We start from the raw sequence: 21533 nt of genomic DNA, 5'->3' as shown, positions 1-21533 counted from the left end.
GGGGTCCCGCTTGGGTGCCTGGCCAGCCTGGGTGAGGGGCTGATGGCTGTTTGCAACTGGTCACACCTCCTTCAGGGTGGGGGTCCCCACTGGGGTGCCTGGCCAGCCTGGATGAGGGGCTGATGGCTGTTTTCAGGCTGGCCACACCCCCTTCAGGGTGGGGGTCCCAACTGGGGTGCCTGGCCAGTCTGGGTGAGGGGCTGAGGGCCGTTTTCAGGCTGGCCAGTGACCGAAGCTCCCAGCCTTTTTTTTTTTTTCTTTTTTTTTTTTAATTCTAGGATTTATTTACCTTCTATAGCTGTCACTGGAGCTGAGAGCCGGCTTCAGCTGCGTGGCTGCCGGCCGCCATCTTTGTTGGCAGTTAATTTGTATATCTTTTTGTCTTTTATTAGATAGGATTCCTTTATTATTATCTCTTTGGATAGTTCTACATCAATCAAAAGATTGCAAGGGGCTGTCAATAAGTCAGTGGCTCTCTGGATCCTGGAGCATGTGCTTCAGAAGGGTCACGGCAAAGCACAGAATAGTCCACTCACTTTTTATGAGATCAGAAACCACAGGCGACACACTTGAACTATCTGATATCCATGGGTAGGCAGACCTCGGTGTACCCTATAAATTTCTACTTTTGTGCAAGAAGAGTGTTACCACATGTTCTGCCCACTCCTGAGCTGAAAGCTAACAGAGACATCTCATAATATCTACTTTTACTTGTCTATGTATGTACATCTTTTCAAGTGTGTTCCTACCACTGTATGGGTCTGTAAAACATTTTAACATCTACAGCTTCTTATTTAAAAGTTTTAAAATACATTTTTGAAACAGAGATTGTAAATACAAATTATAGACAACTGAACTCATAAAACGTACCTTGACCTTATTTATCAGGTACGTCACATCAAACTGACTTTTGGTCTGAATACCAAACAATATCTTTTGCCTCAATTACTTAGTTTACCTTGAGAAGTAAACTCCGCTAAATGTGCACAGACACATTCCAAGGCAACCATGCAATGCATTTATAGCATCCTAGGGTATTTATAGCTTAAGCTGCTGCAGGTATAAGAAATTCATAGCATGCTAAAGGTATCTGGAAATCACTTGTAATTCACAGGATATGATCAGATATCGGAAATGTGTTTAATATAATTTTCTGTCTTGTACTCAAGGCCAACTTTATTTCTAGAACAACAGCTAAGGAAATGCTTTTCAAGTAAATCTAATATAATCATTCAACAGTTTTCTCAAGAAAAAGTATATTATAGATGTTGAACTATAGTCATTTACCTTTTGGTCTTGCTTTCTTTCAGTTCTACCCCACAAAATTTCATTTCAAACAGACATGGCTTTTTCAAAAAGCCCTGTCCCTCAGTAACAAAGAACATACCGTTCATGCATGTAGTCAACTCCCAGCAGCAGCTGGATAAACCATTCTATTACTTGACCGTCTGAGAAGGTTTTTCCAGCTTCTTTATATTCCTGAATTTTACAGTCCAGGTCTCGGCCCTGAAACCAAACAGCATAATTTATCATATTTTTTTCAGTTAATATTTTAAAATCAAACTCTCTCAAATATAGTTAATACACAGCAGTCGCTATTGTTATAAGAAAGTGAGGGCATACGGTAACTCTGTAACTATCACTGACAAAGGTTTGCTTCGTCCAGTCACCTCTGCACATTTCAGAGTGGAGCTCAGTTCTTGCCCCTGTCCATAGATACTAAATAAACTGTATTCATTGCTTTAAGTAAATGTATGGCTTATTTTTGACATCACTCAAGGACAAAACCGTTCTAAAGGTTTTTTGTTTTTATTACATTACCTCAATATTACCTTAACATTTATTTTTAATGTATTTCATAACATTATATATTTATATGTACCCACATAAAACTAGGAATAACTTATACTTAGAGTTTTACATAACTATAGAGCCCTAACATGTATACAAATTAAAAATATAAAGCCAGCAAAAATTCAAACTAATGATATTAATATAAAGCAATGCTGTTCTGGTGAAAGTAAATTGGTGCTTACATTGTGCATATAGTGCTGGCTGCTGGAGTATAGGTTCTCCTCACTGCCCAGACTGACCTGTTCCTTGGAATGACTTAGCTCTCCTTTTCTCTATTTAACTAGAGCAAAACTCAGCAATCCAGCAACGCTGATTTATGTGGGGTCCAGACACATCATTTAGTCAGTCTCTGTCCTACCACTCACAAAAGGATAAAACTTGGTGCCCAAATGAATCGTGATCACAAATAACAAACATCTGAAATTGCCCAGCAGAGAATGATGTAAGACCGTTCCAATAATGCTTATCTTAATGTATTTCACCCACCACAGAAATAAAAACATAAAATGTGTTTCTCTTAGAAAACCCCTATACCTGACCCCTTTTCTCTTAAAACACCAACATATTAGAGACAATTCAAGAACTCTTCCTCTTAAGAAAAGGATGGGTTAAATGCTATAGTGTTTTGTCTTTGGGGGAGGTCAACACAGGACCCATGAAGAGGCGAGAGGTATATGTCACATCCATATGAGCATAAGAGCCAAACATTAAGCTACACACAGATTATTCCTGACAGAGCTGTTAGGTGCAAAGGAAAAGCATTTATAGGCAATTAAACAATCAAGAGAGGAAATTACTTCCAATCAAACAACGTGAAGTCAACAGAATTAGTGATTTGTGATGTATTTTTTATATCCTTTCAGTGCAACATGCAAATGTTTGCCTAGCATATTCTCTCCTTTGCACAAGGCACGAAAAGTCGAAATGGCATATCAAACCTTCACCTTGCACCCTTGTGCAAATTCAGTTTCCTACTGAATTTTTCTGGGCAAGGTGATCAAAGCTTGCTGGAATTCACAAATACAGTGAATCGAATATTTGACTCCTTGTCAAAAAAACCATTGTTTCCTTCTCCTTCTCCAAGCCTGTCTTTATATCGCCTCTTCTTTTAACCCTAGAGTTTATCAAAGTTAGATCACACAAGCTGTACTGTCATAATGTTTCATAAGTTGAATAAAACAATTTTGACAATAGATTATTATAACATCCCGTGAAGTAATCACAAAACCCTTCAGAAGAAAGGCAAGATACAAATGTATATATTTTCCAATCTCCCTCTCTCTCTCTCTCTCTCTCTCTCTCTCACACACACACACACACGCCTGGCCGGACTGGCTCAGTGGCTGAGTGTCGACCTATGAACCAGAAGGTCCCTGTTCGATTCCAGGTCAGGGCACATGCCCAGGTTGTGGGCTTGATCCCCACTGTGGGGCATGCAGGAGGCAGCTGATCAATGATTCTCTCTCATCACTGATGTTTCTATCGCTCTCTTCCTCTCCCTTCCTCTCTGAAAACAATAAAAATATTTTTTTTAAAAAATAAAACATCTCCTTTCAATATCCCATTTAGATTCTCTGAATGTAATAAAACATCTCCAGTGGCAGAAAGATAATTATCTACATGCTGCTGTCTCTGTCCTGAATAGCTTCAGATGAGGAGTGTCAGACAGGAAGAAAGGAAGGGAGGAAGGAAAGAAGGGAGGGAAGAAAGAAGAAATAAAAAGAAAAAGAAAAACTTGCCTTAAAGAAATATCAATGAAACTTCCTGCTTCAACCTAATGTTTCTTACTGTAGGAAAGTCAGACATAAGTAGAGCCGTTCCTATGACAATGGCCTTTGCATTGGCAGAGCACGTTTCCTGAGTGACATTTATTGTTAGTGAGACAATCACCTCCTTATGCTCTCTCCTCAAGTTGTGAGTACAAGTTGCTTGTCTGCTTCCTGCATTGATATTAAATGTGTGTGTAATTTCCTGTGTCTAAATATATATATATATATAATTAAAAAATAGGGCCTTTAATAGTAAGTCTCTAAGTGCAATGTCAAAGGGAGCTACACAATCTCTCCCTTGCTCTCTGGGTAGAACCATATAAAGAAGGAACAGGCTAATTCTTAGTATTAAGCAAGGGTTGTGTTCAAATGAGAAGAAAGCCAAAAGATCAAATCAATCAGAAAGCTGGGTCTTATCCTCCTCAGGTTACCCTACAATTTTCACTTTGCAAGCTTATCTCCAAGAAAAACTATTTGTTTTGTATTTACTATGTTCTTTAATAAATACTCTGTAGATTATTTTCTTAGGATTTAATTAAGGTAATCAAGTCAATCACAGATTAAGACACAACAAATTATTTTTTTATATAACAAAGAAATATAATTTCTTGTGAAGCAGTCTGATTTCAACTCAGCAATATGAAAAGCACTAATTACTTTCTTTCTCTGAGCCATCTTCCAAGTGAAAATCAAATGGTTTTTGATAAAATGTCACACCTCAGTTTGAGAAATTCTTATTATAATATCTGCACATTATGTTTCCTTAATTTGCCTTTGAAAAATAGTTAATCCTTTTATCACTCTAAAAACTTTAATGAAAAGAATATTGACTTTAATTTGATCATGTTGCCCTGAGATAATATTACTGAGAAAAAAATACTTTCTTCACTAATATTACTCTTGAAAGTTGCAATAAAAGCCTTGATGTTAACTTCTAAGGTTTTGAAAATCGGTAAATCAAAATGTTCCATTTGATGGATTAATGGTATCTCCTCCCTATCCCCCTCCCAGTTAGGCAACATCAGATTGACTCTGAAACGCCCGGACCTTTGAAGACATGAAAAACAATTGAAATACAGTCTCTAAACTCCATCTCTGATCGCCATTAAAAATGTCTAAATCCTCAAAGGATTTGATTAGAAAAATTAATTTTAAGTCACCAACAGAAATACTTTCAACCAGTTTAAAAGGCCAAAGTAGAGCCTTCTCAGAAGCTTGAATACAACGAAACTGCAATGTTCAGAGCAAATACAAAGGACAAAGTAATCTCATAGTTTCAGAAGGAGCTTGAAAAATTATTCTTCGTTTTAAAATGAAAAAGCTGCCCCTTATTAATTCACTTGATTGACATCTTAAAATGGTCCCTCCCACTGTACATCTCCTTTAAATTAGCTTTTAATTCATCCTTTCAATGGACTTCAAAATTTAACATGCATAAGAATCATCCAAGTGGCTTATTTAAAATGCATATCTGTAGGACACACCAACAGAGACTCTAACTAAGTAAATCCAAAGAGGAGCAAGGAATATGTATTTTTTTAGCAAGCATCCTAAGTTACTCTGGAACAGGTGGTCCATGGACCAACCACACTTAAAGAAAACACTGCTAGATAATAATATAAATATGCCATATACTTAATGTTTTATCCAAATTATTGAATAAAATGGAAACATTTTATTCAATAATTTGAAAAATTCCAAAGGTAAAAAACTGTACTTGGGAAAGTCATGATTGAATAAGAATCATTTTATAACGACACTTTTAAAAAGCCTGTGACATTACATTTAGGAAAACACCAATAAATGGAGGTAGAGGGGGCAGGGAAAGAAGGTCCTCTGTCATTATATTGTAGAACCAGAAAACATTTCCTTAGAAGTTTGGAAGTTCACTGCAACTGCGTGCATACAAAGTGGGGGAAACATCAAGCTATATAATGCGCTTAAAAAGCCAAGTCAGGAAATCCAGATCCTAAATAGTTACTAACAAATGCCAAGCGGTACCATAATGTTTATGTCTGCTAATATAAATGAGCATTCCTAGGTTTAGTTGCTAATGTTTTTACTGAACTTATTGGGTTGCATTGCTTAATAAAATAATATAGGTTTCAAGTATACAATTCTACAATACATCATTTGTATATGTGTTATGTGTTTACCATGCCAAGCTAAGATTTTTTTCAAGTTATTTTACAGTAAGTGTTCTTCCTGCTGAGGCAAATGTACAAGAACAAGAATAAAATGGTAAAACTCACGTTTACCTTAAGCAGTGGTATGAAATAATACTTTCATCTATAAATCACTGGTCTTTTTAAAAGTAAACTGTCTGAAGTGGGATATTCTGATCCTATTTTTGAATACTTATATTTATATAAAGTCATATGCCAACTAAAGCCATACCCCAAATGCCTAAGTGCTACTGGGTTTATGAATTGCTTTATATTAGTGCATTACTTCCTTTCTTTTAAGTGAAACTTGTTTGCTTTTCAATTTTTTTCATTAGCAATTTTAAGTAAAAATCAGTGTCCTTATTTATTTACCTTTTTTTGATAAAAGGTTAAAATATTTCATAGTTTAAGCAAAGAAAATAAATGGAACAAATAAAATGACTTTAGCTTTGGTATTACAAAAATCACAAACAGACTGATTTATGTGTGTAAAAATGTGAGACAGATTATTTACAGTCTTCCCTAATGAATAAACTTTAGACCATAATAGAATTGACATGGAGCAAATTCAAGGAGGCCTACCCACTCCAGGATGGAGCTGCCAGGGAAAACCAGAGGGCCTGATGGGCCACCCCTCTCTGAAGGTCATGGTTAGGTCCCTCAATCAGCAGCAATTCCAGCAAAGCAAACCACTGAAGCCAGCCTCATGTGTGATGGCTACCGCTCACAGCAGGAAGGATGGTGTCTGTGTTCCCCAAAATATATATGTTGAGCCCCTAACCCTTGTGTGATAACATTAGAATGTGGGACCTTTGGGAGGTGATTAGATCATGAAAGTGGAGCCCTTATGAATGAAATTGTCTTTATAAAAGCAAGCCCACAGAGCTCCCTCACCCCTTCCACCATGTGAGGACACAGCAAGATGACCGTCTATAGACCAGGAATCGGGCCTTCACCAGACCCTGAATCTGGATCCAGCAACTTGATCTCAGACTTCCAGCCTCCAGAACTGTGAGACACAGATTTCTGTTGTTTATAAGCCATTGAATCTCTTGTATTTTGCTATAGATGCTTGAACAGACTAAGACAGATGGCCACTAATCCATGTCACAGTGATAAATATCAAGCATGTCTCTCATCCGTAAACAACCAATTCTGGGTGCCGGAGGCCCCAGACAGAGTTTCAGGACTATAGCAATGGCTTTGAAAGATAGAAAAAGGTTTGTCTCCAATTGTGGACCCAGAACACATCAAGCATGACGTTGTACGAACACTCTGAGAGCTAATTAGCCTGGTGGCTACATGTTACTGCCAAGTTCACTTGCAAGAGTCTACTGACACCCACTAGAGTTTCGAGATTGTAAAACTCAACCCACTTACTTGGTGTATTTAAACAGCTTTACATAAACAAGAAGCATAAGAGAAATTTCAAATGTTCTTTTTTACAAAACAAACAGATCCTTGGCAAGTACTTGCCTAAAAGTTGCCATCAGACCCATTAGTGTTAAAAAACTTGCCTGCTTCCCTCCTTCCAGCATGAATCCCTACAGTAAAGGTGCAAATAAAAAACTCAAAGAGGTAAAAATTACCTTGCCCTCTAAAGATATCGGGAAAGGGGAGAAGGGAATAGCAATGAAATAAGGAACTAACAACTTCCATTACTGATGGTTTACCAGGTGCAAAGCACTGATGGCCACTTTTTCAACATCCATTATTTCAAATTGCTATAAAAACCTAACAGAATATGTGTTGTTACATTAGCTTGAGGTCAGGAAAATGTCAAGAGTGAAATAACTTGCTCAAGGACATGGACCAAGATTTGAACAGAAGTCAGTGTGATGCTACTAGTCTCCTACTGAGAGAAAATAATAATGTCATCATGTTAAAATGTGTGTGCAAATTGATATGCAGGTTTATTTTTTTAAATACATTTTTATTGATTTCAGAGAAGAAGGGAGAGGGAGAGAGAGATAGAAACATCAATGATGAAAGAGAATCATTGATCGGCTGCCTCCTGCACACCCCCAGTGGGGATAGAGCCCGCAACCCAGGCATGTGCCCTTGACCGGAATCCAACCTGGGACCCTTCAGTCCGCAGGCTGACGCTCTATCCACTGAGCCAAACCAGCCAGGGCATCCACAGGTTTCTGTGTTTATATATATCATGTAAACAAAAATAAAGATACAGAATATAAATGAGAATAAGCCAAGGCACAGCTTCCGTGTACAGTGTGCACGTGTGCACTGTGAGATGGTTACCTCAGTCAAGTTGACTGACACATTCAATACCACACAGTTACTTTTTTCTGAGGTGAGAGTACTTGAGATCTGCTCTTGTAACAAATGTCAGGTGTACAGTGTAATGTGATTAACCATGGTCCCTGCATCTCAGATCCCCAGACCTTGTTCATCTTATAACTGAAAGTTTCAGGCTTGATTAGTGTGGCTGGGTTGAAATTTGTGTTTAGCTTAGGGCAGTGGTTGGCAAACTGCGGCTCGCAAGCCACATGCAGCTCTTTGACCCCTTAAGTGTGGCCACGAAGTTTCAATCACACTGTACGTGTGCGCCCGCACGTGGTATTTTGTGGAAGAGCCACACTCAAGGGGCCGCAGTTTGCCAACCACTGGTTTAGGGCCTCCTTTTGAAACACGTTTGGTTAACACTGTTGATATGAATAATGAAACAATCTATCTCAACTCATTCATGTCCATGTAAAAGTAAATAATTGCATGCTTGAGAAGATAGGAATAATGGACTATTCAGTTGACTCTATTTAAGTATTAAGAAGGGAATTGAAGTAACCTAAGTAAAAATTTTTAAAAAAGGGGTAGTTGCCTGGCTGGTGTGGCTTAGTGGTTGAGTATCGACCTATGAACCAGGATGTCATGGTTCGATTCCTGGTTGGGGCATATTCCCAGGTTGTGGGCTCGATCTCCAGTGGGGGGTGTGCAGGAGGCAACTGATCAATGATTCTCTCTCATCACTGATGTTTCTCTCTGTTCCCCTCTCTCTTCCACTCTGAAATCAATAAAAATATTTTTAAAGGGGGTGTAGCTTTTCCAATGCCCCTGCTCTTAGTGAAATTCAACATTCAAGCCACGTGATTGTCAGAAAAATCACTCCACCTCTCTGGGGTCCTATTTCCTCACCTATAAAATGGATGAGTATCCACTTCTCCTTGAAAAAGGATATGGGCATGGTAAGAGGATACAGAGGATACAGGGGTTAACCCGACGAAGCTCCAACAGCCAAAGCTGGAATAATTTGAGCAATAGAATAAATAATGATAACATGGGTTGTATAGCCCACAGAATAAAAAAGTTGTCTGAGTCCATGCTGACATAAATAAATACTTGAATAAATACACAAATGGAGGAGAAGGAATGGAAGGATAGCTCTTCCTTATAGAAGAAACCCAAGTAGTAAATGTGGAAAGAATGACGGAAATACATAATCACCATTAGGAAAACATCACAGTAAACATTACGCCAGATGCTAAAATCAGTGGAGGAAAATTTGAGGAGGAGCAGGATACTAACATGGACACGCTCAAAGTATCTTCCCCAAGATATTTATCCATTACAAAAAGGAAAATAGTAACTTTACAGTGGCGAGATTCAGCAGACAGAGCCTTAATCAAATCACCAAAGTTAAGATCACCAGGAAGAAAATACACTAACATGCACCCTTTCATGTGACGCACTGAGAAGGACACATCATCACTCCTGTGGTCATCTGGCCCAGAACACATAACCTCAATCTAATTATGAGAGAACATCAGATAAACCCAAACTGAGAGACAGTCTACAAAATAATTTACCAATACCCTTCAAAAGTGTCAAGGTCATACAAAACAAGGCAGGAAAGGGAAACTGCCACAGATGAAAGGAGACTAAGGAGCTACAACAATTAAATTCAGTGTAAGGATCCTAGATTAGATCCTGGGAATAGGCAAAAGACACCAGAGGGGGAACTGGCAAAATATTAGGTTAAATAAGTTGTTAACATTAGGAAATGTGTTTAACTGCAAACACATTACAATTAAAGGTGAAGTATTAGGTTCCTAAATCATGGCCCATGCCTTTCTACTTCTGAGACTTTTTTCACATTACTAGAGGCCCAGTGCATGAAATTAGTGCAAGGGGCTCTGCCCTCACAGCCTCGGCTTCATCCGGAAGGTCATCTGGAAGGAAGTCTGCTCTAATTAGCATATTATGCTTTTATTATTATAGATTCCTTTTAACTGAAATGTCCTTGCCTCATCCATATTCCTTAACCTAATCCTTCCCATATATAATGCCAGCCCTTCCATGGTTCTTGCGGTCCAAAGTCATTTCTCTCTACTCTTAACTCCCATAGCACTTTAACCATACCTTTTTTTTTTTGACACTTATCCCATCCCCCTTACATTTTAGCCATTGATATAAATCAGCAATTTTCAATTGGCTGCAAGAGGTACACTGGTGTGCTCCAAGAATTTTTAAACGTGCAATAAATACCTGACTATTCTGTCAGGGGTACTGACCTCCTTTCCCTTAGATTGTCAAGTAAAAAAATGACAACAGCCAACACAATAGCTTTCTGGTGTGATTCAAAATTATACCTATACTGGAGGCGTGGTGCACAGGATCCGTGCCCTGGTGGGGGGCATCGCCTGTGGGGATCGGCCGCTGTGGGAACGCCACTCATCCCGGTCAGCCGAGTAGCTGTGGACCCACCCTCTGAGCGGCTGCTCCCTGGTCCAGCATCTTCTGTGGAGCAAGAGCACTCGCCTCTCCAGGGGACCCGGTCGGGGTCGGGTCCAGGGACAATAGCACTGAGAGGCAGTGGGGTAGGCTTCAGTCCGCAATGGCCACAAACCCGCCTCTCAGACTCCAGGGTCAGCTCTGTGAGCCTGGTGCGGTGCTGCGCGACCTGCGGGCTTCTGGAGGAGGCAGCAGGGAGCGAGGAGGAGAAGCCTGGGGTGAGGAGGCAGCCTGGGTTCCTGCCCGTCAGCTCCGGGGTTCACAGCAGGAGCAGCTGCTCATCCCAGTCAGCTGAGCGACACTCCCACTGTGGTAGCACACTGACCACCAGGGGGCAGCTCCTATGTTCAGAGTCTGCCCCCTGGTGGTCAGTGCACATCATACGACTGGTCAACCAGTCATTCTGGTGGTTCTGCCATTCCTTCTTTGGACTTTTATTATATAGGATTTTTGTCACACAATTTTAGTCATTAGCTTATATGTACTATGAGATAAAAAAGGTTGAAAATCACTGATATAAATAATTTATTTATACTAACAGGTTCATTAAAGAAAGATCATATTATCTCTGTTGCCCCACACCAGGTCTGGAATTATATCTGACACAGAGTTAGGGTTCAATAATGGCTTTTGGAAAGACCCCTGGTTACTATGGCCTTGATGAACTTCAAACTCTTAAGGAAGCAATAAACAATCTAGAATGCCAATTTATTCATATGCGATGAGAACCAGAACTGCCAATATAACGGGAAGCTCACGTTGGTTTAGCCTGCGGATTTTTTTTCCCGTTAGAAGAGACATATATGGAGAGCTGAACTGGAATGAGAAGGCTGTTCAGGGAGCCAGGAGACCAAGTGGGTAATTTTCATCAACAACAGCACCAAGCAAGGTGGCCTGAGATAAAACCACACCCACCACCAGGGCCACACTTCCCTGCTCTCAGATCTGGGCCCCAACTTTGCTCAGTGCTCCACACCCCTGACAGTTTCCCTTTATGACTCTACTTTCCTGTTTCCATACTAACCATTATCCTTTTTTTTCCCCAGTCCTTAACCTCAGTTGCACATTAGAATCATCCCGAGAGCATTAAAAAATCCTAATGTCTGGACCTTACCCCAGATCAATCCAACCGGACTTTCCGGAGGTGGGCCTCAGGTCTTGGGATTTTTGAAAGCTCTCCAGGTGACTACAATGTGGAGTTAAGGATGAGCACTACCACGATCTTGATATCATTTTTGTTTAGCTATGTTAATATCACCAAGCATGAAACAGACAAGTCCAACCTTCCCCACTTTTTGCCCCGATAGTCATATGTTCTCTCTCTCCAGGAGATACGTGATCGCACCTATTCTCTATTTTGTCTACTAATTTGACACCCAGCTATGGAGATGCCTTATCCTAACCCAAAGGGAAAACCTTCAGGCAGTATCTGACAGGCCACTGGTGTAGTACGTTGTTAGGCGTACCAGAAACATAGGTAGGACAAAATGCTTTGACATATATGACAGGTAGGATCCAATATCCAATATTATATCCAATATCCAAAAGGATCCAATATTTTATCCTGTATCATCAGACTTTGACAGAAATGAGATAGGAAACAGCTGGAAGCAAGTGGTAAAGAATTTTTCAGAAAAAAACAAAACAATAAATTTCCTGAGTGCTAGTTTCTCTGTGGCTCACAGTGTGGGTCACGATGTAGCATAAAAATGAATTAAAAAAAGACGAATCCCATACATTGAGAAGTGAGGTGGTTTATACTATGTATAATGTGCTGAGTGCCACAAGAGATAAATGCTATGAGAGGGGGAACGAATGGGGAATGATTTCCAGCCAGGAGATTGTGGGAATCTTTGTAGAGGAGGTGGCATTTCAGCTGGGCCTGGGAGGATGGGGAGGATTTGAATGTGTGGGGCTAGGAAGGGCATTCTAAAGGAAATGGCCCAAGCACAGACGAAGGGGTTGACATTCTGGAAGATGGACAGGGAACAACAAGTAGATCCATTTCCCCTAGGTGGGGAGAACAGAGGCACCAATATTTAAAACATTCTGCCACTTTAGTAGTTTTGGAACTATTCCCGCTCAAAGATTTAGTTAGATCTTAAGAAGTTGTGGGAGTTCCGTTGTTTGCTTTTCATACTCATAACCTGATGTGTCCAAAGGGTTGTGTGGTGGATGTAGTAGTCTCATGAATGCATTTATATAGGTATTAAATTAAATTAAAGCCTGGCTGGTGTGGTTTAGTGGTGGAGTGTTGACCATGAACCAGGTGGTCATGGTTCGATACCCAGTCAGGGCACATGCCCGGGTTGCAGGCTTGATCCCCAGTAAGGGGTGTGCAGGAGGCAGCCGATCAATGATACTCTCTCATCATTGATGTTTCTAATTCTCCCTCTCCCCTCCTCTCTCTGAAATCAATAAAAATACATTATAAAAAAATAAATAAATTACAGAAGAGGAAACTTGGGAGATAAAAAAGACCAAGTATTTCAATGGTGATATAGCATTTTCCTGAAGTGCAAGTTTGGCCATCTGCCCTTTTCAGTATTACTATTTTAGCTCAATAAAAAGAGGATAGTGCCAGGCTGTGCTAATTAAGAGCAAATTCGGGTCTGAAGACGAGAAATACGCACATGTCACTCCTCAGGAGCGAAGGAAATGACAGCCTGACAGCTCAGGGCTGAACCCCTGGAAGCCTCAGAAGCCCCACAGCTGTTACCAGCCCCGCCAGCTGCTGTCACTATGGCAACGCCCCTCCCCAGAGAGCAACTCAGCCCCTGGAAACCACCAGCATTTAAAAATTAACGCAGATGAACCTGGATTAGATTCTGCACAAGAAAATAATTCTTACAGAAACGTTCTTAGATGTCTAAGGACATACTTGGGGCACATGGGGATACATTTAAATATGAATTGTGGATTAGATGGGCACTTCTCAAACTTCAGTGTGCTTCAGACTCACCTGTGGGCTTGTCAAACACAGATTGCCAGACCCCATCCCCAGAATTTCTGATTCCGCATGGCTGGGGTGGAGGCTGAGACTGTGTATTTCTAACCAAGTCCCAAGTGATGCTGATATGGTCTGGGATCACACTTTTGAGTGAGAACCACTGATTTTGATCATTGTACTGTAGTTATGTAAGAAAGTGTCTTTGTTCTTATGAAATACTCATAGTAGTATCTAGGACAAAGGAACATCATGTCTGAACTTACTCTCAAAAGGTTCATGAGAAACAGATAGATGCACAAAATGAATCAAGAGAATGATAAACCGAATGTGGAAAAAAGATAATAATTGGGAAATCTGAACGAAGGGTATATGGGAGTTCCTTGTGTTATTCTTAGAACTTTTCTGGTAGATAAAAATTTAAAAATTAATGCAGGGAAATAAAGTTATAGCTTTATTATCTGGATCTGTCCAAGTCAGTAGTAGCCACAAGCTACACATAGGTGTTTAAATTTAAATTAATTAAAATTCAATAAAATGTAACATTGAGCTCCTCAATCACACTAGCCATACTTCATCAAGTGCTAAAGAGTCACGTGTGACTAGTGACTACTGTACTAAACAGCACAAATACAGGACATTTCCATCATTGCAGAAAGTGCCTTTGGACAGTACTGATGACAGTGAGATGTGCAGGGCCAGGACAGTTCAGTGCGCCAAGGCAGGGGCAGAGGTAGCAGCAATCGTCGCAAGCAGTGGGAGTCAGTTGTTTCCCACCTAAGATAGTTTATTCATTGAATGGGGCTAAAAGAAGAAAGTGATTAAATTATAAGCAGGTGGGTCACAGTGGCTTTGCATGGATTAATGACATCTTTTTCTATGAAACAGATCTTTATTACGATGTCGAGAAGAAAAGGACACTCTCACCTCACAGTACTCCGTGATGATGCAGAAATTATCTTGTTCCACAAAGCTGGCGTGGAACTTGACAATGGCTGGGTGGTCCAGCTTGGAAAGGAGCTGCGCCTCCAAATTGGCCTGCACAGTGTCATTTGGACTGAGCCCTCCCACGGAGATTTCCTTCAATACCTTTCTGCAGCCAAAAAAAATTTTTTTAAATATAGTTAGAGCTAAAAAAAACACCAAAACCAAAACCAAAACACACACACATTTAGTAGATCTAAACAAGTGGTGCAGGGCCATCTAATCAATGCACAGGCTGTGACTACTCATAAATCTGGTATTGCCTGTTAGGACACTGTGTCTCTAGGCAGAGCCTGGGCCTGCCTCTCTGTCCTAGCCAAGGACATGGCTTCCCCAAGCCTCTGACCTCCACACCTGTGGCTCTACAGTTTTGCTAAAACACGGCAGAGATGGAGCTAATCTTGAGCAACATCACTGAGATGGCCCTTCCTCTGTCTCTCTAGATATCTCCATTTCTTTTTGATTCTTGCATGGTGTCTCTGTTTGTCTTTTTCTATCTCTCTGTGTGCTTTTTCTCTCTCATCTGTTTTCATCTGTTTCTGTCTGCTTTTCAATTTCTTTATCCCTAACTTGTTGTCCCCCTATCTCTGTTTCTGTGTCCCTTTTGTCTCTGTCTCTATATATACACATATGAGTATGTGAATATCATGTAATATATACAATGTAATATAATGCAATATAAATATATCTGTGACTCTGTCTCTTATTCTTGCTTTGCTTATCTCTTTCTCTGACTTTCTCTGTCTGTGTCTCTCTCTGCCTCTGTGTGTGTGTGTGTGTGTGTGTGTGTGTCTATACTACACATAAGGCACACATACACACACACATGCTTCTCTCTCTGTCTCTAAGCTCTAAAATTTCCCCAATCTATTAGTAGGACAATATCTGTTTATTTTTTAAACCATCCTCTGCATAGCATACTTTACTGCTACCCATACTTAGAAGAGAAAAAAAATCTAAAGACATTGACAGAGGTATTTAGGATCTTGAGCATATATAAGTGGAACAAACACTCATTAAATCTCAAAATTATTAATTTAAAAATTGTGATAACTCAGTGAAGAGTAGACCAACACATTATCTCTTCCGATCTAAGAAAAAAGAAGTCTGATGAACAAACCAATTATAGTACCAGAGTGTAAATAAACTAGACTACTGGGTAGAAGTACTTTAGAATGCCAATTACGTGTGTAGACAAACTCCACTGATTTTAAGTGAGCTGTCGCTGTTCATTAAGGCAAATTCAGTAGGACCTGAACTAGAAATCATTTTTCAAAAAGTGTTCCTTAAGAGTTATCACCTATGCATATTAATGAAAATGTATTTATATAGGCACTCTCTTGATTAAAGGCCCTTTAACCAATTCATAGATTAACCAGCATCCTCCAGTCCTTCCTAACAAACGCTGAGGGTTGCCTTTGCCAAAGGGATGCTGGAGCTAGTAGGTGCTCTGTGGCACGCCCATTCCTGTCCTTTGTTGAGACCTGTGTGCTTACCAAAGTCACTGTGTTTACCTCAAGCTTGTTTATGCCAGTTGTGCTCATTATTGTAAACTTGTGACTACAATATGACAAACTGATGAAGGATGAGTGTGAAAGTTATCTTTGCTAGAAAAACTAAGTCAAATGCTTACTAAAAAAACCTGACAAGTTGGAAAAAAATGTGGTTAAATAAGTAACTGACACAATTCTAAAACGTTGGTTAAAAAATGTAAAAATCTAATATTCTTTTTTAATGTTCTCTATCATCTTCCCATTCTGAATTCATCCCACCCCCAAAAGACAACCACAGCAGGCACGGTTTCCACAATGAGTGGTCCAACTACACTAGAAAGGACGGCTCTTCACAGGCTCTGCCTGGGCATTTACACGAATCTTTAACTATGGCTGCAATTTAGGAAGTTCGAATATTTAGTCCCCTTTCCCTAATGGTGCTTTCACATGATTCTGTTAGTTATAGAACACGCTATTAGCCTCTACTTGATAATGAAGTAGATCCTAGAGCAGTGGTCAGCAAACTGCGGCTCATGAGCCACATGTGGCTCTTTGGCCCCTTGAGTGTGGCTCTTCCACAAAATACCGACTTCTGCGCATGGGCCACGAAGTTTCAATCGTACATGCGCACCTGCACATGGTATTTTGTCCTAGAGGAGTGGTTGTTTGATAACATATTTTACGGAAAAACTGTTCTATCAAGAATTTGGCTAAAAAAGGACTTCATGTTGCCTGGCCGGCATGGATCAGTGATTGAGTGTCAACCTGTGAACCAGGAGGTCACAGTTCAATTCCCAGTCAGGGCACATGCCCAGGTTGCGGGCTTTATTCCCAGTGTGGGGTGTGCAGGAGGCAGCTGATCCATGATTCTCTCTCTCCCTCTCCCTTCCTCTCTGAAATCAATAAAAAAAAATTTTTTTTAAAATGGCCTCCTGTTATTGAGAACGGCATCTCAGTATACATAGTATAGTTAGTATACTATAAGGAGCTTGTAATGGCATACACAACTATGTTTTTTGTAACTTCTGAAGACTATGAAGCAGCAGGCAGAGCTCAATGACATCTTCATGGTGCTTTTCCAGTAATTCACGGTGCCCCAGCTAACATGCAGTTGGAAAAGTCACAGTGGTTAAGCATGACAATAGAAAGCCTTACACAAACTTGTAATATTCTCTTGCTGTGAAGAAACAAAGGCTATAAAAAGCTTCAAGATACTTATTTTTCCTTGCAAACATCAAGTATTGTGCAACAGAGCATGAGGTTTTACATATAGTTACCTGAGTCTTGCCTGGCAGCTTGATGATAAAGCATAAAATCTCATTTGCCCACAGCTTAGCAGATGAAGGGAGGACCATTAAGACAGGTGATTTCTAATACAATCATCTCATCTCCGGCTGACACGGACACACTCTACCTTCCTTCCTCACCGAAAATCCTGTCACTGCGCTGACAGAGGGAGCTCCCATTGCATATCACTTACTATGAGATGCAATCAGACAAAGAAAGCATGGAAACTTACCAAGTCAAGGACAGCTTGTCACCTGCTCAGGGACTCTCCGCCTGTCACCCACTCCTAAATGACATGACAGGTATTTATTTTATCAGACTCTTCAACTGTTCGGGAGCAACTTTATGACAGCAGCAAAAACGGCCATCCCGCCAGGCGCCTCATTTTGCAGACTTTCTGTTCTCTCTCCCGAGTGTCATGATTCTTTATTTCTAGGATCTGTAGTGAACTGACAACCCAGGAGGGTGACTTTGAAAATGTGGGTCAACCATAGCTAATTTATTCCCTGAGGATTGGCCCACCTTTTGTACAAATAGAACCGATGATATTTTTGAGAGGTTCACCAAAGTTTGTTTTTCCCCCAAATCTCCTCAGATCCTTTCACATTTTCCCCACTGAAGCAACAGCAGATGGAAAAAGATGACATCATCAACTGTAGAGAATATGAGTCAAATCCCCAGTTTATGATTTTCCAATAGAGAGACCAAGGCCAAAGAGAAAAGACCTGGCGGACATCTGATGAGTGGGTGAGTGTCCTCCCTGCCCCCAGGGGAGGAGGAGACCCTCTGGACCAGATGAAGGGAGGCAAGAAAGTTAGGGACTGCTGAGCCCTTGAAAAGAGTCCCTGACCTCTAGGCAAGGTCCAGAGAGCAGGACAGGAATAGAACTCCACGATGGGGAAGGGAGCCTAAGGGCAGAAGAACTATGCTCTTTCCAAAGCAGCCAAAGAAAACAGCAGGACCCTCACATCTTCTGGGGTTCAGAAGGGGCAGGCGTGAAAAAGTATTCAAGGGGAGAATAAGCCGCGGGGCCTCAAAGAGCTTTAGAATCTCCAGTGAGGACTGCAGAAAGTGGCAGAAAGATGTTCCACGCAGCCACAACCATCTCAGTGAGAGCCAGTCAGCTGGTGAGACCAGAAGACTCCCCAGTTAGTCTAGAGATAACTAGCTACAGTCCCTTCCCTTGTGATTTCACCATCAACAATCAAGCATTGCAAGTATATAGTAAGTACCTACTATGTGTCTACGGAGTAGCGGGCTCTGGGGATTCCTGGTCCCTGCCCTTGTGTCTCCTGGGGAAGGCAGATATTAAACAGGTAAGTATGCACAAGTGTGTGTTTGTATTTTTAAAAACATCAGATCGAGACAAATGTTATAAAGTTAGGGTAAATGATGACAGAGGTCCTCCTGATTTAAGATGCTATGACTCTCTAAGTGATCGCAGCTACTGTACCCACTGAGGGCAATGCCACAGGACATAGATTTTAATCTCAGCTTAAATAAGAGAGTAATTTTTTGCTTATTTGACTTTGTTTGGATTCAGCATTCATCTGTTTGACAGAAAGATAATTAAATCTGCTCAGGACTTTTAAGATAGAGTTTTCATCCATCTAGCAAGGCAGCAATTATTTTAATGAATTCTTTCTCCAATGTTAAACTCTCATTTCTTTCTAATTTATAACAAAATATAGTTTCTGTATGTAAATTTTTGAAAATAAAACATATGGAAACTATTACCAACAATCTATCATAGAGATAATCAACATTAACATTTCTCTGTATTTACATCTTTTTCTACACATTTTTTTTAACAGTAGAGGCCAAACAGTTTACACAATTTGCCTGCTGCTATATTCACAAGACGTTATCACAGCTGACACCTGTCATTTATGACTGCCAGTATCTTTAGACAACATCCCCACAATTGTAGTAGATCCCTGGATTGTGGGTCCTGTCTTTTCCAGATAGATAAAAACAAACAGACAACAACAAAACCTACCTCTCCCATCTCCCTTGCATTGGGGTGCCAGTATTTACCCTGGGTTCCACCAGTCAGCTACACCCATCCAAGACTTTGCCTGGGTGTGAGCTGTGTGAAGAAACAGGGGAGACACGGGGCCTCCCACTCACTAACACAGGTGTCATAAGAAACAGTGTGCCCTGGGGCAGGGGCAGCAGGTCACTGCAGTGGTGTGGTTCTGGCTGATGGTTCTGGAAACTGAGCTGTCAGCCTGCTCCCCTGCCTTCCCACTGTCACTGTGCGTTATCTGTATTCTGCCTGACCATGCAGAGGGTGGCTGCTCTTACCTGCACCTGGGAGCCCTGACCAAGGCAGTTATGCATGACCTAAGTACATTCATGTGTTAACATGAGTCACTGTTAACACTCTGGGGTAATGAAAATTGAACCCCCCAATTAAACTCATTAGGTTAACTTTTATTTATTTATTTGAGCCTTAAAATTTAAGCTCTTCTAAGGGATTTTAGGCCACAGTATTTCTCATTTACAAGTAGGACTATCATGAGAGTGGAAGCATCCTTTTGAAAGTTATTTCATCCCCTTTAATAGGATATATAACTTTAAAATGTAAAGGGCCTGAAAAAAATATAGTATCAGAGTGATATGTATTAAAAAAGTGACACATTGATTTTTTTAAAAAAAAGGAAAAGCCAATTATCAACAAGACGAACATAAAAAGTGTTGGGAGAGGATGTGGGAAAAAAGAACCCCTATACACTATGGATGGGAATGTAAATTGATAGCAACTATGGAAAACAATATGGAGTTTCCTCAAAAAATTTTAAAAATGGAGCTACCATATGACCCAGGAATCCCTCTTCAGGTTATCTACTCTAAAAAAATTGAAAACATTTATTCATAAAGATATATGTACCCCTATGTTCATTGCAGCATTATTCATAGCCAAGACATGGAAACAACACAAGTGTTCTTTGATGAATGTTGGATAAAGAAGGGGTGGTACATGTAGACAATGGAATACTACTCAGTCATAAGAAAAGATGAAATACTGCCATTTGCAACAATGGATGGATCTTGAGTATCATGCTAAGAGAAATAAGTCAGATGGAAAAGGACAGGAAACATATGATTTCATTCATATGTGGGATATAAAACATAAGGCAACAAATAAATAAACAAAAACAAAAAACTCATGTTGATATAGACAACAGTATGGTGGTTATCAGAAGGTGTGTGTGGGGGGGGCATTGAAGAAGGCAAAGGGGTTAAAAAATGGTGACAGAAGGAGATTAAACAGGGTTATAAGCAAACAATGCAACATACAGATGATATAATAGTGTACACAGATGTATAATATTGGAATATAGGGGGCCCTAGTGGCCAGAGAGAGGCCTCAGGCGCAATTAATTGCAGGTGCTGGCAGTAGGAGGTTGGGCCCATGGATAGGAAACATTAATAGCCCAGGGGACACAGGTAGGGCACCCCACCATCTTCCACAGGGATAAAAATAAAGAACATTTCCTCCATGTTAAATTCTGGTCTAGTCTATCAATACTCCTGAAGATGGCTAGGATATTCCTGAAGTTGGCTAGGCAAAATAAAGTGTCTTGAATACTGAATAATAAAGCTGCAAATTAATTATAACCTATAGATAAATTCCATTTCCGAAGCTTTTCAAAACTGAGTTAGTTCTCAAACCTATTAGCAGCATATAGGAGTATTCCATACAGATAATAAGCAAAGGATAAATAAGTAATAATAAAGATAATAAACAAAGAACAAATAAGAGTATAAGTATTTCAGACATTTCTGTTTGGCAAATATGCTATTCTCGGCTCCTGACTAGGTTATATTTTCAGTTGTGGTGTCAAATTCCATGCAGTGTTTCACTGCTGGCACCATAACAAATTATACAAGTTGCCGTTTCCTCTCCTAAGAAACAGAAGAGAGGAAACAGCAAGTGCAGCAATAGGAGGTTTGAAGGCGAACACTGCCTACATTTCGAGATTGTCTTGGGTGCTATAACTCTGCAGGTGTGATTTCATGTATGTAAGGGCCAGTTTTTAATAAGTTCAATTGTGCAAAACTCATTTGACTCAAAATTGTTAAATAACTGAGTAGTAATAAGCCTTAAAAACAAAAATAAAAACTGGTAACATATGACTTATGGCAATAAATCATTCATTCATTCTCTCATACTTTGAAAGGTACTGAGCTGAGAGCAAACAAAGACCCTGTTCACATCAGCAAGGAAATTAAGGAGCATGACCGTGTCAGTGAGGATATGAAAGAATAATTCACCCTAGAT

At 40.2% G+C, this 21533-nt stretch overlaps 1 protein-coding gene across 4 annotated transcripts in view; it reads right to left on the bottom strand.

Moving 5' to 3' along the window:
* Window positions 1–21533, bottom strand: part of NEK11 (NIMA related kinase 11) — a 150973-nt gene that overhangs the window by 103885 nt on the left and 25555 nt on the right. For all 4 annotated transcript variants that reach the window (XM_070433390.1, XM_070433391.1, XM_070433394.1 and 1 more), the window contains exons 3-4: window positions 14409–14574; window positions 1388–1506 (exon numbers count right to left, since the gene is read on the bottom strand). In XM_070433390.1, coding sequence (XP_070289491.1) covers window positions 1388–1506; window positions 14409–14574 — 285 coding nt within the window. The remainder of the gene's footprint in view (window positions 1–1387; window positions 1507–14408; window positions 14575–21533) is intronic.

This window comes from Myotis yumanensis, unplaced genomic scaffold (genome assembly GCF_028538775.1).
Source record: "Myotis yumanensis isolate MYYU_CA2020_CCGP unplaced genomic scaffold, mMyoYum1.0.hap1 SCAF_14, whole genome shotgun sequence".
Lineage (NCBI taxonomy): Eukaryota > Metazoa > Chordata > Mammalia > Chiroptera > Vespertilionidae > Myotis > Myotis yumanensis.
The sequence above is the reverse complement of the archived record's forward strand: the minus strand, read 5'-3'. Positions and strand labels throughout refer to the sequence as shown.